The 17656-nt window shown below is 43.2% G+C and overlaps 1 protein-coding gene across 1 annotated transcript; it reads left to right on the top strand.

The window, feature by feature from the left end:
• The first annotated feature begins 117 nt into the window (after positions 1 to 117).
• LOC115791255 (protein NPAT-like) lies at positions 118 to 17209 on the top strand. Its single transcript, XM_030745424.1, has 17 exons — positions 118 to 347; positions 528 to 646; positions 782 to 842; positions 948 to 1020; positions 1205 to 1245; positions 1521 to 1763; positions 2141 to 2216; positions 8546 to 8669; positions 9672 to 9763; positions 9884 to 9965; positions 10111 to 10207; positions 10334 to 10450; positions 11797 to 13179; positions 13719 to 13819; positions 14306 to 14399; positions 14542 to 15866; positions 16477 to 17209. The coding sequence occupies exons 1-17, from the start codon at positions 311 to 313 to the stop codon at positions 16555 to 16557; spliced, it is 4146 nt and encodes a 1381-aa protein (XP_030601284.1). The 5' UTR covers positions 118 to 310; the 3' UTR covers positions 16558 to 17209.
• The last annotated feature ends 447 nt before the right edge of the window (positions 17210 to 17656 follow it).

Raw genomic sequence — 17656 nt, 5'->3', positions numbered from 1 at the left:
CACGTTCAACCTATAAATTCCGGTATATATAAGTTAAACCTTACAGAGTGTTATGGAGTTTGACTTTTTCAAATCGGACTCCAACTACCACAATTCCAAACGTTAGTTCGTTCTTGATACTTCCGGGTTATACGTGCTTGAGTTCCCCGCCTTTTGAGTACAGAAGCAGTATTGTGAAGACGTCGAGTTCACAATAATATCACTGACGTCGTTTAGTTTCAGTCCGTATATCCAGTTTCTCTGAGGCTTTTCCTGAACATGGAGTTACCTTTTCACTATTGAGGCCGTTTTAACCAACAATTAGTCGGTCATGTTGCTGCCGTCCGACGTCGCTCGGCTTGTTTTGGGTAAGTCTAGTCATAGGTAGCAGACGACGTATAGCTGTAGGGTTAGCCAGCAGTGACAGTGGAGTGTAAATGGATGGCTTAAATCCTACAGTCGTTAACGGTTGATTATCTGGCAGTTTGAGGCTAGCCGTTAGTTTGTTGTAATGCTGACTGAGGTGCTTGATACCGTCCTTCCCCCAGGGTACCTCCAAGAGGAGGGATTGCCAGCTACAAGCCAAGCTTTCATTCATGAGAGCCCCAACCTGAAAGAGTATGCCGAGCACACTACAGGAGATGGGACTATTCCTGCTTGCGTTTTTGTAAGTGTACACGTACACACACACACACACACACACACACACACACACACACACACTCTCCTTGTAAGTCTCCTCACAGCCTGAACCGTCATGATGGTAGCTGATTCCATTTACGTGTAATCTTTCCTCTCACAGTCTATCTTTGGGAAGGGCCTGACAACCATTTTAAAAGAGTATGTAGCTGCTAAAACAAAGGGTAAGCCGTCTAACCAACGCCTTAAGTATTTGTTTTACCATTTATAACTGACTGTTATTCGTGGGCCGCGCTTATGTTGCTGATAATTACTCATACTTTCAACAGAGTCCTGTCATGAGGTTCCTGTCGTGATGACTTCATTGTGGAAAAAGTTGGATTTTACACTCAACCAAATTAAGTAATGAGCTTCACTAATAATTGTGCAAAAATATGATTTCAAAATTGATGATTAAAATATCAATCAGTGCTGATATTATTTGTTAATTAGTTGTTGTGACACAAAACATAAACCTCTATTGCTGTGTTTCTGAACATTAAAACTTGCAGTGAATTGGTGGTTATTTTTCTGTATCTGTCCTTAGGTCAATGCAGAATTCACCTGCCGTATCAGCATGTCAAAGAAGTAAGTTTGTCAGGTTGTTTGTTTTGATGTAATAAGCTAATATGAAAATGCAGCTGAAAGTGTCATCTGTAATGCAGTGATGCATGAATGTGCAAATGCACATACAAAACAGGAACAGAAAGTTTTTGAAATATAAAGAACTTCTCAGTAAAAACGTAGTCTATACATCAAATTGGGAAATTATCACTGTCGTTGATTAGAGTAGTCAAACAGTGTCTTACCATTCAGGTTTACATGTAATCCATTTACTCAGCTGCAGCCTCTGTCTGTTGCAGCACGTTCACGTATTGGATTGGCAAACTTGGCTAGACAGCGGGTCCTCACCGTGGCTTCTGCTGGTGGTGTTGTCTGCTCATCAGTTTCTGAGACAAGCTCCATCATCAGCCCTGCGCACACGTCTCACAGCATGCTGGGCCACTCCACCCCAGTGTGCTACAGTGGTCCCAACACCAGACCAGCTTCTGGAAGTGGCACAAACCAGCATATTAATGACAGCAGCAGATTAATTAATACGCCCAGTCAGTATCAGAACACATAATTGAGTACATATGTAGGTTTATTTAATATAGTTGAGGTGTTTTTATTTTAATGTTTCTCTCAGTCATAGTGTAAGTTGTACTGGCACTCTTTCTTACTGTGCAGACATGCAATTGATGGTTTAACCTAACATGTTAGAGCTGCTGTATATGAGCAAAGGTCTGGTTATACGTGTAAAAACATCTAATTGTGCATTTGTATGATGACCACAGCTTTCATCATTTTCTTTATGACTTTTTAAAGATATAGCAAAGGTCTATTAGTTAATTATTGGTTTGAATGCTTGCAGGCTAGCTAAGTCATAAAATCTAGCTTTTTAATAATACATATTAAAACCAACATAATTTCTCCATTACAGGGGATTCACCTGTGCAGATCATTGTTTCAGAGCATCGGCTAAATCCAGGCCCGCTGTCTCCTGGTCGAAGGAAATGGTAAGAATAGTTGTTAATGCTTGTTACGACCCGTCTAGGGGCCCGGAGCGCAACATGACTGAGAACACCATTCGCCCCCCAAGACCCAAGCAGCCACACAACAACCGTCTATGCAAATATATATACACAAAGCTTTATTAGTTCACAGACAGATACACAGAGCGATTCACATCAGGGTGAGCCCAGGCCAAAACAATAAACAAAACGGGAACTAAAAACTACCGTGATCCGGCGTCTAACCTAAACCAAAAAGAAACAAAACAAATGACACTTGCTTACCTCCCTACCTATAACAACACAGGAGAAAACTGAAGAAACAAACTGGCGGCTCACCCCTACCCACTCTGGAACAGAACATATGTTTAGTATGGTGGCTGGTTGAACGCTTGGGGACACAAATGATGCTCTCGGGTCCGCGTGGTCCCTCCAGCCTCCTAAGTAGGGCGTGTCCCTCTATCGCAGCCAACCGTCAGCAGGCGGGAGCACACCGCACCAATCGAACCCGAGCACCTGCACAGACAAATTAGCATATAACAGACACACCCACACACAATACCCTTACAGATGTAACACCCCCATCACCAAGAATTAAACAGCGTTTAATTCCAACTCCTAGACAAGACGTCTGCCAGAACATTTTCAGTGCCTTTCTTGTGGCTAATCTGCAGGTCGAAATCTTGCAGAAGCAGAGACCAGCGCATTAGCCGTTGGTTTGAATTGCGCATCTGGGACAGAAACACCAAGGGGTTATGATCAGTAAAAACCTGAACTGGGTCCGCACTGGACCCAACATAAACCTCAAAATGCTGGAGCGCTAGGATCATTGCAAGCGCTTCTTTCTCAATTGTGCTGTAATTTAACTGGTGTTTGTTAAATTTTTTTTTGAGAAATAGCAGACAGGATGATCCACCCCCTGTGTATCTTCCTGTAGAAGAACAGCTCCTGCACCACAGGCGCTGGCATCAACGTCCAACTTAAAAGGAAGCGCCGGATTTGGAGCGACAAGGACCGGCGATCCACATAACAGGGTCTTTGCAGAATCAAAAGCAGACTGACACGCGGATGTCCATACAAATGGTTTTAGAGGGCTCACCAGCGCAGTAAGGGGAGCCACCACACTAGAAAAGTTCTTACAAAAACCTCTGTAATATCCGCACATTCCGAGAAATCGCCTTAGCGTTTTTTTTGTCTGCGGAACAGGAAAGTCGAGAATAGCCTGTACTTTGGCTGTTACGGGTCGCACCTGACCATGGCCCACTTGCTTCCCCAGATAAGTAATGGTCGCTTTTCCAAATTCACATTTAGCCAAGTTTAATGTGAGTGAGGCTTCCTGAAGACGATTAAACACAAGGGTTAGGGTTTCTAAATGGTCAGACCAAGTAGATGAATAAACCACAATATCATCCAAGTACGCCTCACAACCACAAACTCCGGCCAGTACTTTATCCATTAAGCGCTGAAACGTAGCAGGTGCGTTCCGCAGCCCAAACGGCATTACTGTGTACTGTAAAAAATGATCGGGGGTCACAAAAGCAGAAATATCTGAGGCTCGTGGAGTCAGCGGCACTTGCCAATAACCTTTTAACAGGTCAAGTTTAGTTACGTATTGGGCTGCACCAACCCGATCGATACAGTCATCCATCCTCGGAAGAGGAAAAGAGTCCGGTTTTGTGATCACATTCACTTTCCGGTAATCATTACAAAAACGAGAGGTGTTGTCAGGTTTTGGAACCAGAACACAGGGAGAACTCCAAGCACTAGCACTGGGAATTGCCAGTCCGTGTTTGACCAAATATTCTACCTCCTGCTGCATGATCGTACGCTTAGCAGAGTTAATGCGATACGCGTGTTGCTTGATTGGTGGGTGACCCTGCACATCAATATCGTGACATAGCACAGATGTTTGTTGGGGATGGTCAGAGAAAAGCAACAAGTGGCTCTCTATGAGGGCAAGAATGTCAGCTTTAGCAGGGGCAGAAAGGTCAGCCAGGAATGACTCAAGATTATTCAGCACCTCAGAGTTTGTTAGCCGACCCACTCTCACATCCTCTCTCCCGGGCAAACCATCATCAGAAGGTCTGTAGGAAGACACAGAACACACAGGGACTGGGGCAGCAGAGCTGTCTCTCGAGATATAGCGTTTCAACATGTTAACGTGGCAAACTCTGGTTTTCTTTCCTCTATCTGGAGTGTGGATCACGTAGTCTGTGTCACTGATCTTTCGAGTCTCCGACAACCACTTTTCTCTAAGGAGACGCAGAGGTCCACGTACCACGTGACCGAACACAAGATCAGCGGGACTAAATCCTAAAGACTCTTGTGTGGTTTCTCTCACGGCAAACAACAGCAAGGGCAAACCCTCGTCCCAATCTCTACCAGTGTCAAGACAAAATTTCCGCAGCATCATTTTCAGAGTCTGATGAAATCTCTCTAAAGCACCCTGTGACTCCGGGTGGTATGGGCTGGAGGTTATATGCTTAATTCCCAACTCCTTCAGAACCTGTACAAACAGCTTGGACATAAAATTCGTACCTTGGTCCGTTTGAACAACGTGTGGTAGCCCAAACGTAGAAAAGAATGTAGTAAGGGCCTTCACAACCGTTTTTGCTTTTAGAGATCGCAGGGGAAAAGCTTCAGGAAATCTTGTGGCAGCACACATTACTGTAAGAAGGTATTGGTGACCGGCTTTGGATTTTGGCAGTGGGCCCACGCAATCCAGAATGATTCTCTCGAAAGGTTCTCCTATCACTGGAATAGGGTGTAAAGGTGCCTGTGGGATAGTCTGGTTTGGTTTACCCGCCATCTGACATACGTGACACGAGCGGCAATACTTCAGCACATCAGATTTTAACCCAGGCCAAAAGAAACTACGCAACACACGGTGGTAGGTTTTCTTAATACCAAGATGCCCGGCCATACCAGAATCATGAGCCAAACTAAGTACCTGTAACCGATAGGGTTGCGGTACCACCACCTGGGTGATACTGTGCAGGCCACTGGAGTCAGGGGACCATTTCCTCATGAGGACTCCATCCTGTAGGAAGAAGTAAACGGGGCATCTCTCTTCGCCAGAGGCTGCAGCAGAGGTCATGTACACACTTAGAGATGAATCGTTTTTTTGAGCATCTGCTAACAAATCCCTATTTAGCTCTAAGCTCAACTCAGATCCCTTTTCCAGCATGTCACCCTGAACCACGGGTGTACTCCCCTCAGCAGGAGTCACTGGAGCAGGCAAGAGACTTTCATCTAACGCAGCCATAAACGTGTCAGCACAGCCAACAACATCAGAAAATTTACGCGACTGCGCACGAGTAACAGCACAAGCGGGGAACACACTTGATGCATCCAACACTGATGCGTCTGAACTGCAGCTTGACGCTACAGGCACATCAACCACTTCTGGGGTGGGAAAAACACGTCCACCAGCTAAATCGTTCCCCAAAATAAACGTAACCCCCTCAGCAGGCAATCGGGACCTCACTGCGACTTTAACACGGCCGGTTACTAAAGGCGAATGTAAGTACACAATGTGTAACGGCACACGGATAACACTCATTTCGATTCCCCATACCAGCACATCTGACATACATGCAGTCTCATCAGACAGTGGCAACACAGAGTCCAACATAAAAGATTGATGAGCCCCAGTATCCCTAAGAATAGTGACCGGCACCCACTCTTTCCCCTCCCCAGTCCTAGATACATAACCTTTGGTGATGAATTGTTCAAAACCAGGTTCCACCCCACAGCTAGGTCGCAACTCATGAGGTGAGAGCATCTCAGGCAGCGGGGAGATTAAACCAACAGACATGGGGGACTTCCGACTCTTCCGCTGTTCTTTTTGTCTAAGCACAGGGCACCTAGCAATTAAGTGCCCTGTTTCATGACAGTAATAACACTCACGGTTATCACCACCCACAGTCCTGCGATTTTGACCAGACACGAACAATCTCACTTTCTTCTCTGAACCCGTTTTCGCACCGCGGGAGAGAGCAGTGGAAAATACGGTTTTATGAGTTAACGTGAACTCATCAGCCAAGACAGCTGCCTTGGTGAGCAGTGTCACCTTTTGTTCATTCAGGTAAACAGCCACCTGCTCCGGCAAGCACTTCTTAAATTCCTCCAACAGAATGAGCTCTTTAAGATCATCAAAATCTTTCACTTTGCTAGCCTGACACCAACGCTCAAACAGCTGACTCTTCTCCCGTGCAAATTCCACAAATGTCTGGCCGTCAGACTTCTCACAGCTCCTAAATTTCTGGCGATACGCCTCAGGAACAAGTTCATAGGCCTGCAACACAGTCTTTTTAATAATGTCGTAGTTAAGACTATCCTCAATAGACAGGCTAGTACACACTTCCTGTGCTTTACCAACAAGTTTACACTGTAACAGTAGTGGCCAACACTCCTCGGGCCAGCTCAGCGCGGCCGCCACACGCTCAAAAACATTAAAGTATGAGTCAACCTCAGCCTCACGAAACGGAGGAACTAATTTTATGTGTTTAGCAATGTCAAATGCTGCAGGAGCAGTGGAGTGCGGGTGAAGGGAGACAGGAGTAGAAGCCACCGGCGGACCATTCCGCTCAAGCTCTAAAGCCCTGATGCGGAGATGCATCGCCTGTATATCAAGTTCCTTTAACCGCAAAGTTAAACGCAGATCTTCTGTGGACATACCCGAAGGAGGACCTAACCCCGCACTCGGCTCCAACCCAGCCGTAGGCGTGCCAACAACCTCTGGGACAGCCTGCGGGTCAACCCCCGCACCAGCCTCCGCTGGTTGCTTGGCAACCACTACCTGCAAAGGAAGCACGCCTTTGTCCACCAACCCTGCACCCAGAGCTGCCATCACATCCGCTTTACGGGCACTGTAAGACACAGCAATGTCATAACAATTGGCGATAATTAACAGATCCGCTTTCCTACAATTCTCCAGCTTATCCCATGACGGAGCAGTAACAAAATCATCTAGAGAAAACTCCATAACACCCCCCCCACAGCACAAGAAAAAACCACAACCACCAAACAACACACAAAACCCAAGCGAAAAAACAGAGGACGAGCCCCCAATTCATGTTACGACCCGTCTAGGGGCCCGGAGCGCAACATGACTGAGAACACCATTCGCCCCCCAAGACCCAAGCAGCCACACAACAACCGTCTATGCAAATATATATACACAAAGCTTTATTAGTTCACAGACAGATACACAGAGCGATTCACATCAGGGTGAGCCCAGGCCAAAACAATAAACAAAACGGGAACTAAAAACTACCGTGATCCGGCGTCTAACCTAAACCAAAAAGAAACAAAACAAATGACACTTGCTTACCTCCCTACCTATAACAACACAGGAGAAAACTGAAGAAACAAACTGGCGGCTCACCCCTACCCACTCTGGAACAGAACATATGTTTAGTATGGTGGCTGGTTGAACGCTTGGGGACACAAATGATGCTCTCGGGTCCGCGTGGTCCCTCCAGCCTCCTAAGTAGGGCGTGTCCCTCTATCGCAGCCAACCGTCAGCAGGCGGGAGCACACCGCACCAATCGAACCCGAGCACCTGCACAGACAAATTAGCATATAACAGACACACCCACACACAATACCCTTACAGACGTAACAATACTTTAATATAGTTGTTGTGAACTAAACATCAGCCCAGAGTGCTTAAGACAGACATAAGTAGATGGAAAAATGTGTTGTACACAAATTGTGTACAGACCTGGCTTTTAATTCCGATGTGACAGTCCCAATGAATAAACCTTTTTCACTACAGAAAATCTGAGTAATGGTTGCTGAAAATGCAAAGGAGTATTTAGTGTATAGTATAAACCAGAATGTCAGTGATGTAGTAGCTCCTCTGGCTCAAGATACAGCACTAATTTAACAAATTAATCCTTAAAATGACCAATGTGGCCTTGACATTGAGTACAATCATTGTGTGCAAGTTTAAATTAAATTCTGACCAATACTCTAGGAATAGTGATTCTTGTAAATTGTGGATGGACAAACAATGAATGCCTCGCCATGGAATAAGCTCCTCTGTCCTTTGTCCGGATGAGCTAAAAACATAAATTGCATAATTGTAGTTCATTTCAAATGACATAAATCAGTCAAAAGACTTTAATATGTTATTTCTGTCAAAACCAGTCAAAATGTCCACAGTCAGGTGAAGCTTAGCTTTTTCTTATGTTTGAATCCTGATTGATTATCTTCTGCATGTTTTATTTTTGTTTGAGATTAACTTTGTTGTGCTCATGTCGTTATCCCCATGGCTTGTTTAAATTGCTGCCTGCTCTAGAATTTTTTTTTTTTTATGTTGCCTTCAGGGACACGCCCAGAAAGAGAAGTGGTGCTCTGAGTGGCTCCAGCGTCCCGGGCAGGTCTGCCACGACTGCTAACAGCATCAGTGCAGAACCCCAGCCTGAAGAAGTTGTCGATGAAAACTTCCCTGTAAGTATCCCAGTGATGCTGGGTTTTCTAAACACTGAGAAAACCTTTTTTTTTTATACAAACGGTTTCACTCGTGAAATCATGCGATCCATCCTGTGTAAAAAAAATTTAAAAGTTAGATTCCTGAGTTTTTTTGGACAGTGATACAATTTATGTAATTTTGTATCTGTACAGCACCACAGTGGATTTAAAATCATGCAGATTTTATTAAAGTGCAGACTTCTAGCTTTAATTGAAGGGGTTTACAAAAACTTTGCCCTAACTGTTTAGGAATTACAGTCATTTTTATACAGTGACACTAAGCCATTAGTGTTTATTGATGATGTGACTGCTGATAGAAGTCCAAGTAGTAGGAACAATCTTTTTATTTGGCACTGGCAAAAATTTGTTTCTTTTGAAGGGTGGGGTGAGCAGCTTAGTAATTCAAGAGGGACATTTAGGGAGCCAGTTGAGTTGGTTTGGGGATTGGACTAGGATGCCCCCTGGACACTTCCTGTGTGAGGTGTTTCAGCCATGTCCTACTGTGAGACCGGGGCAGAGCCAGGACATTCTTGTGAGAATATATCTGTCAGCTGGCTTGGGAATGACTCAGTGTGTACCCCCCAGATGAGTTGGAAGAGGTGGCCAGGGTGAGGGAAGTCTGGTCTTCTCTGCTTAGGCTGCTGCTCCTGTGACCCGAACCCAGATGAGCAGTAGAAAATGGGTGGTTAGATTTAAATTTAAAATTTAGATTATGTCAATTTTTCCATTTTTGTCAGGCACCTTTAATTAAAGTGGAAAGTCTACACTTCAGTCACATATTGATTACTTTATTGAAAATCCACTGACAGTGTCCAAAAACTTGTGGATCTAACTGTATTACTAGTTGATTGACCTTCATAATGAGGTTCAATATTCCAGATAAATTTCAGTAAGCACACTGAACAGTCAGTTCAGGAGAAGGAGAAGCACACGTTATTGCATTAGAAATTGCATACTCTCTATTCATCTTAATCATTACAGCAACTCGTGATACAAAATGCACGTGACAAGATCCTGGGTGACAGATCATTACAAGAGAAGCTTGCTGAAAACATCAACAAAATCCTTGCGAAGTAAGTAACGAGATGGAACTCTTCATTGCCTCTGCATGTGTGTGAAGTTGTTGGGATGTATTCTGCACAGTTTTGCTAATGACTGTACTGTTTTCTACTCCGTTTCATCGCTACTGTCAGTGAGCCGGCACCCCAAACATCAAAGAGTACTTCAAGTACAGTGGAGACAGACCAGTCTATAGATGAAATCCTAGGATTACAGGTACTTTTTTTTTTTTTTTCTAAAATCTTGCTTATAGTATTTTCACTTCATTAATCCCTGCTTATTTTTCTGTGGGATGTGTGAAAAATGTGTCATAATAAGGAAAAAATGAATGGCAACAATTAACTCATATATATTTTTTCAGGGAGAAATTCATATGAGTGATGACGCTATCCATGACATTTTGGAGCAAACTGAGTCTGACCCGGCTTTTCAAGCTCTCTTTGACCTCTTTGACTGCAGTAACTATGACCTAATTTACCTTAATTTGTTTTTAGTCAGAGTACCTCTGAGTAATGGTTCTCAAAGGATATAACAATATAATTAAAGAACCTCTTGTAAGACTTACTATAAATTTATATTTGCAGACAAAACTAGATTCACAGATGGAGAAGCAGGAGATGTCGATACGAGCACTAGTCCAGAAGAGACCGACAGTGCTGGGCCTTCATCTACAGTCAGACCCCTTCACAATGTTGATACAGGTATTCTATTAGAATCTAAAAGTAGACTGATAAAAAGATGACATATGTACCGTATTTTTCGGACTATACGTCGCTCCGGAGTATAGGTCGCACCAGCCAAAAAATGCATAATAAAGAAGAAAAAAACATATATAGGTCGCACTGGACTATAAGTCGCACTTTTTTGGGGGGGGGGGGGGGGGGGGGGGGTTGATAGAATCCGAGACCCAGAGCACAAATTCCATCTTGAACGGCAATTTAAAATAATAATGGATTAAAGAACAGGACGAACACGGTTACACCTACGTTATGCTAACGTAGCACATTCAGCTACATGACGCACAACGAACACGTGTTCGGTATTGTAACGTTGTAAACACACTTCCAAAGTCGGCGATATTCACAACAAAGGTCGTCTTTATTAACAGAAAAACGGCTGCTGTAGGCCACAGCCACGCCAACCACAACTACAACAGCGGAACAGCAACACACACACAGGCAAGCTCTCGGTCTTTTTCTCTCTCTCCATGCTGCCTTCACGAACCTCCCGAACAGTCCGAAATCCCACAACATCAACACGCTCTCTAACTAAGAGAATCGCTACAGTATGTTAACGTAACATTAAGTTATTCAGATAACCATAGCATAAAGAACATACTAACAAGTTAACCAAACCATCAATCCATTGAATTCTTCATCCTCGGTGTCACTTCTAAACAATTCCGTACACTCCGTAGACGAAGCGCCGCTTCCTCTTCTGTGTCGCGTTAGTCAGACTCGTCGTCAGCTGCAGTTCCAATTATTCCAGCCTTTCTGAATCCCAACAGGATGGTTTGTCACTGAAGCCCATGTTTTCTTGATCCATCCAATGACTTCCAGGAAAGTTGGGTGGTGCATTCTCCCAGTTGCCGTTAAGCTGTGCTCTCCATCCATCATCCACTGCGCCCACAGGTTACGCAAGACTGCCTTAAAGCTGCAGTTCACGGAGATGTCAAGTGGCTGGAGTATTTTGGTTCATGTGTTATAAATGTCACATATACGTCGCTCCGGAGTATAGGTCGCACCCCCAGCCAAACTATGAAAAAAAGTGCGACTTATACTCCGGAAAATACGGTAAATGCCTGGAGGAAGTCTGGAAGAGGCTGAAAAGGTGTAAGGCTTAAGGTTCTTGAGCTTCTAACAGTATCTTAAATTAGTTGAACATGTTCTTCTTTTTTTTTTTTTTTTTTAAATAAAAACATCTCCTGAATTGACACTATGTTCATTCAGTTATTATTTCCCTGTTGAAGATGGACCTGCCTAAACAACAAGGAGAATAGGAACAAACTAATCCTTGAAATCTTTTTTTTTTTTGTCGTTTTATTCAGATGCCACACGCAGTGATTCAGCTGCTTCAGATACAACACCAATGACAGTGAAGATGAAAGCTGGGCAAGAGCGAAAGACAAGGAAGCCCACTGCTATAACGCTGCTAAAGAAAACAGTTCTTGGACCCAGTGGCAGACCCTCCAGGATTGAAAACAGTTCAGCCAGACTGATAGTGAGTCAAGGGGATCCCCGAGGTGTCTCATCTGCTCCAGCAAACTCAAACAGAAAAGAAAAAGATCCACTTTTCACTAACAGTGTTAACGAAACACCAATGGATATTGATGAACCACTGAATACACCTCCTCCTCCTCCTCTGGACAGTTTGTCCACTCAGGAGCCCCCCACAAAGGACACTACTTCGATTGCAGATGTCTTTGGTGAATCATCCACAGATCCCTCGCCAATAGATTCTGGTGCTTTTCCTGCTCCTGAGGAGACATCAGCCTCAAATGTGGACAACCAAAAGGAACCTATACAATCACAAGAGTCTAAAGATCAACCTGCTACAGCTACCGCTTTATCTTTGTCTCCCGTACAAGTTCAGCTGAACGACAGTCTAGTGCCAACCGCTGAGCTACCTAGGACAAGCGATGGAGGAGACACTCTACCAGTTTCTACTTTCTCGGTAGCATCTGAATCTGTCTCAGAAACATCATCTTCTACGGATACTACAGTTCCAGCTGTCTCACCCTTGTCAGCATCTACTGCAACACCTGCCACACCCACATCTGCTTCTACCTCTGCAACTCCAACAGCTGCACATGCCTCATTCACAGCTGTCTTACCCGCATCCTCGTCCTCTTTATGTGCCCCTGTTTCTTCTCCTCCCGTAGCTTCAGTTGCAGCAACAAGTGATCTGTTAACCACAAGCAAGGCTGCAACAGACCCCAGTAATGTACTGTCTTTGAAGATAATCATAAGTGATAACCAGGATGAAGGTTCTTCCAGTGACACAGTCTTGAACCAGGCAGTTTCTAGCATTTCTGGGGACAAGATTCCTACCATCTACCTTTCCTCTCCAGCCAAGTCAGTGGGATGCCCAGAAACTCCAAAGGCCAACATGGATGAGGTGGCGCAGGCAGTTAGTGGCTTACAAAGATCTGAGGCATTTGCTAGTCCTCTCGGCAGCAAGGCCGGAGCAGTAAATGCATCCCCATTAACTGGGACATCACAGACTCAGCAAAGTTATATAATTCAACTACCACTGGATGCCACTAATGCTGCCCTTCAAGGAACCAGCTATTTCTTTGTAACAGAACCCCCAACTACCGATGCTGAAGGCAGACAGGTGCTACTGCCTGCTGGTGTCTCAAAGGGACAGCCTTTGCCCACAGATCAGTATGCAGTGACAACACCAACTTGCTCTCCAAGTTTCTCCACTGGTAAGAGACAGAAGACTGCAAAACTGGGTTATCTTACAAAAATGTAATCTCTAGGTGAATGTGAGGTTTACCTTTTATATAAGAATGTTTCATTTGTCACTTTTACTGTAAGGGTGGTAATATGAAGTAAGCAATATACAGTGTACAACGACATACTTTTCCACATTAACATGTTTAAAAAGATTAAGTTATTCTAACAGAAAAATCTGGGAGTGCTGTGAGTGAGCGTAGTTTATTTTGAGTTTGTGTAGAACATCCTTGTCTAACCTGACACACACAGTTTAACACAGTGCTAAAATATTTAACCATCAATGTATTATCAGTAATTAATCTATTAATTTGCACTGTAAAAATGACCAATTACACAAAAGGGCCAAAGAGTATGCGTTTTTGCTTAAAAACTGTAAATACTGTAAAATGTCTCATAATAAGGAAAAATTAATGGCAACAGGCCGTGTCCTCATGGTCAGTCCTTTTTCTTAACTTTAGTTAACGTTGTCAGTACTGTAATGATCAGTTATTTGTGTTCTTGTTTGAAGGGTCAACACTCATCTTGCCATCACCTGTTAAGCCCACGATGCTTCCTGTTTCTGTTGTGGGACCGAATACTCTGGGGAAGGTGCACATGGTGTCCAATCAGGTAAGATATTTTACTGTTAGTCAGAGCATATGGTTGAGAGTTAAACAGATTTCCTTTCTCACTGTTTTTATCAGAATGATGGAATCATTATTTTATCTTATCTACGATAAAGCTACTTTGTCTTATCTTAAGACAAAATAGCTTGAGGTTGAATGTTAGATTTTCATGAAAGTTACTAAGCACTTCATGTCCAAAGAAAACCTTGACTGTGAGTTTTTTTTTTTTTTTTTTTTGCAAACCACTCTCAGACCAAATTGGCCCCTAAATAAACAATAAGATCCAAGTCAATGCCTTCACAGTATGGTCCTGGTCAGTTTTGACCAAGGTCAATAATTCACTCAGTGTCTACCAAATTTTGAGCTCTTTAGAATGTATAAATAGCCTGTCTGATATAAGTGGATGATTATTGCTTAATTAATGTCCAGAAAGTAAATAGTGTCTCTTCTGAGATAAACCACATTAACCAATTCATTGTTACATTTGCAGCTTGTTGCCATACCAAATCCTGTATCAGTAGAGCAGACAGAAACTGTCCCGTCCAAAACTCCCACACTTGTGAGCAAACAGTTTCCAGCTGCTGGTAAGTTACAGGTTAATCTGCTCTCTGCATGCTAAAGATGGCTAAAAAATAAAAAGAAAATTACATTATGTTATCAAAGAATGACTGCAGCATTGCTCTGCCTATTGTTTTAATACCAGTCCCTCACTTCTCTAAATTCTAGGCACTGAGACAAATCTGGGCAGTAAGGTGGTTCAACTTATGTCTGCTGACAACACAGGCCAGCAGGATGCAGCAAAAGGTGCCGGTCACAGGAGAATTTTGTGTTTTGATGCTTCTGCAGAAGTTCAGCCACAAACTGCTAAAACAACTAAAACCTGCGCAGCCATGACTCCAAGTACATCAACATCTGTCCAGCCGACTGAGAAAACTAATACAGAGACGGTCGTTCGAACAAGACCTACTATCCTGGGTGGCAACAAACCCAAGAGAAGGATAGAAACTGTCAGATGTTTAGCAGGTCCACAGGCTGGCTTAGTGAAAGAGCCCTTTTCTTTACAACAGCACCAAAAAGACCTTGTTAAAAAGAACTCTCGTAAACAGGATCATAACGTCCACAAGCAAGATTCTCAAAGTGCCAGTACCAGCATTGCTGATGCTTCAAAGGCTGAGGCTGGAAAAAAGTCAGAATCAGAAAAAAGATCAAAATCTGTTGAGAGGAAACATGGTTATGATGCATGTAATGATGACGTAAAAGCTAAGGATTCTCATAACTCCAGGTCAGTGTCTGATTCTGCACTGAAATCAGGAAGTAGGAAGGAAAAAGAGGAAAGCAGCAGGAAAGAATCTGCAGAAAAAGCGCCTTTGAAATCACGTGAGGGACGTGCAGAGAAGAAGACCCCCTCTCAGGAGATGCCAAATGTCACAGCTAACAAGGAGAATGAAATGAAGGGTAGCATGCAAGAGCAACAGCAATCAGCACCTTCATCCTCAGCATCAAGAGACTTGAGCCCTCCAGGTATCGCTCAGCCGACAACTCAGAGTCAGTACAAAGCTACAAAAACCAGTTCTCTGGCTAAACAGGCAGCTGAGATGCTTCATGACATTCAAGGGCTCAGCTCTCCGTCAACTCCAGTCAAAGGGCTTGGAGCGGGCAGTTCAGACCTTCCTGGGACTGGCAGTAAGCAGGAAGCGCCTTCTGATTGTCCCAGGACTCCTTCTCAACAAAAGGGAAAGGGTAAAGATGGAGAAGGCACTCCCAAGCATCTAATGCCTCCCAACACCCCGGATGTACCTAGCTGCAGCCCTGCTAGTGAAGCCGGCAGTGAAAACAGCATTAACATGGCTGCTCACACACTCATGATTCTTTCACGTGCTGCTATCGCCAGGACAGGCAGTCCACTGAAGGACAGTTTGCGTCAGGAGGGAGTAGGAGAAAAGTCGCCTACCAGCTCGAAGAACTCTAAGAAACGCAAACAGCCTATTTCGACATCCAGCCCCCCTCCAAAGAAAGAGTCAAAACAATCTCCCAGCAAAAAGAAAGACTGGGTAAGTACAGCACTGTTGTTTTTCTTATGAGTGCTCAAAGCACTCATGAGCAGGTCAAGTGTGCAGACTATAAGAGGACTGCCTTAGCAGTTTAGAGATGGTACAGATTTGGCAGCAACAATTCTTATCCTGGTGATTATATTTGTCTTTTTTTTTGCTCTTTAGTTTGCATCCATTCAACACGTTTGTGTTTTGGTGTGTAATGAGCATCAAAGCCACACGGGGCCACAAATGTTTTCCTTTGTTGATAACTGGCAGAGACAAGATGATCTTTCAGTCTTTATCAGTCTTTTTTTTAAGGTGTTTATAATTTATTAATGATATATCAAAGAAGAATTCAATCTGATTTAAAAGTAATCCTTGTTATTGGCAATGTAATTCATGGTGCCTTCAAAATGTGCCAGTTTGGGTTAATATAGTACATTTGCAGTATGATGAAGGAGGAATGAGGTGTTTGGGCAGACCCCTAACGGCCTGGGGCCCTGTGCGGTTGCCAGCCTTGCACAGTAACAAGCTCTGCGTCTGTTTTGAAAGCATTCGTTAATTCGTTTTGTCATGTAACTGATTATTTTTTTTTTTTGTTGTGTTGTTTTGTTTGTTTGTTTTGCAGGAACGGAAGAAAATTATAGATTATTTCCCCCAAGACTTGGATGTGGATAAGTTCCTGTCTTCACTTCACTATGATGAATGAAACTGGACACACCAACAGGAAAGGACTGCCATCACTTACTTGGGTTACTATCCAGAAATAGAATGAGCCATCTGCTAACACAGTATCTATGGTTCCTATTAATATTTTTACCCGAGACATTAAAGTTGAAATGTATTTTTCAGCTATGTGGGAATTTGGCATTTCTTTCCCCCCAGCGTAGGTGATCTGGAACATAATCCTGTTGCAGCAGTAGCAAAGCAACCAGTGCACTTTCCATTTGTTTTAGTCTTTGTACTCAGTAATGAAGAGGACATTCATTTACATTCTGACTAACAGTGTTTGAACAGTTTTAATTTTGGGCACTTTGACAGAGTGGGTGCATGTCGTTAATGGTCAACTCAAAGAATTGCCTTGGTCAATATTTGACTTCTTTGATAAATACCGACCTATTGTCCGCTGACAGATAGGTCGGTATCTAAAAGTACACTTTGGAATATGTTTCAATCGTACATTTAAAAACACTGAAGTATAGTGCTTGTTTTTGAATTGAGAAGAGATTTGTTATTTGAGAAATAAAAAAGGAATATGTGTGTGTGTATATATATATATATATATATATATATTTTGGTAACACATATGCATGTATAGGTCCTCCTTTTTTGGCAAAATCAGATGCATTGTAGAAGCTGTTCAGATTTGTATACTCAGACTTCATTTTAATAAAACAAAGAAAATCGTTTTTTGTCTTTTGTGTACATTTAAAGCCTAGTTGCTATAAAGACTAAAAGAACAACTGTTTTTCAAGCTTTTTTTTTTTTGGTCCAAAGTGTTAAGGTAGTTTGAAGGCTGGGCCATCACAACATGGGATGGTAAAGGAATTCTGGAAAGTAGGAGGTTTACATCCTATACAAATACCAGGAAGTTCAGATTCTTTCGTCAGTGTTGGCTGAAAAAATGTGGAGGAAAGCTTCCGAGGATGCCTACTAGTGTCCCATTTGCAACACTGATCACTGATGGCCATAAGCTCAGGCAGTGGTACTGATTTGTTGATTCTACCAATGCAGTTTACATGTACCACGTGACTCAAGGTAAAAGTTCACCTGTTGACCTTTCAAGCATTTTCAGTGATTGTGTAATA

This window comes from Archocentrus centrarchus, chromosome 13 (genome assembly GCF_007364275.1).
Source record: "Archocentrus centrarchus isolate MPI-CPG fArcCen1 chromosome 13, fArcCen1, whole genome shotgun sequence".
Lineage (NCBI taxonomy): Eukaryota > Metazoa > Chordata > Actinopteri > Cichliformes > Cichlidae > Archocentrus > Archocentrus centrarchus.
Note: the sequence above shows the minus strand (reverse complement) of the source record. Positions and strands in the feature narration are given on the sequence as shown.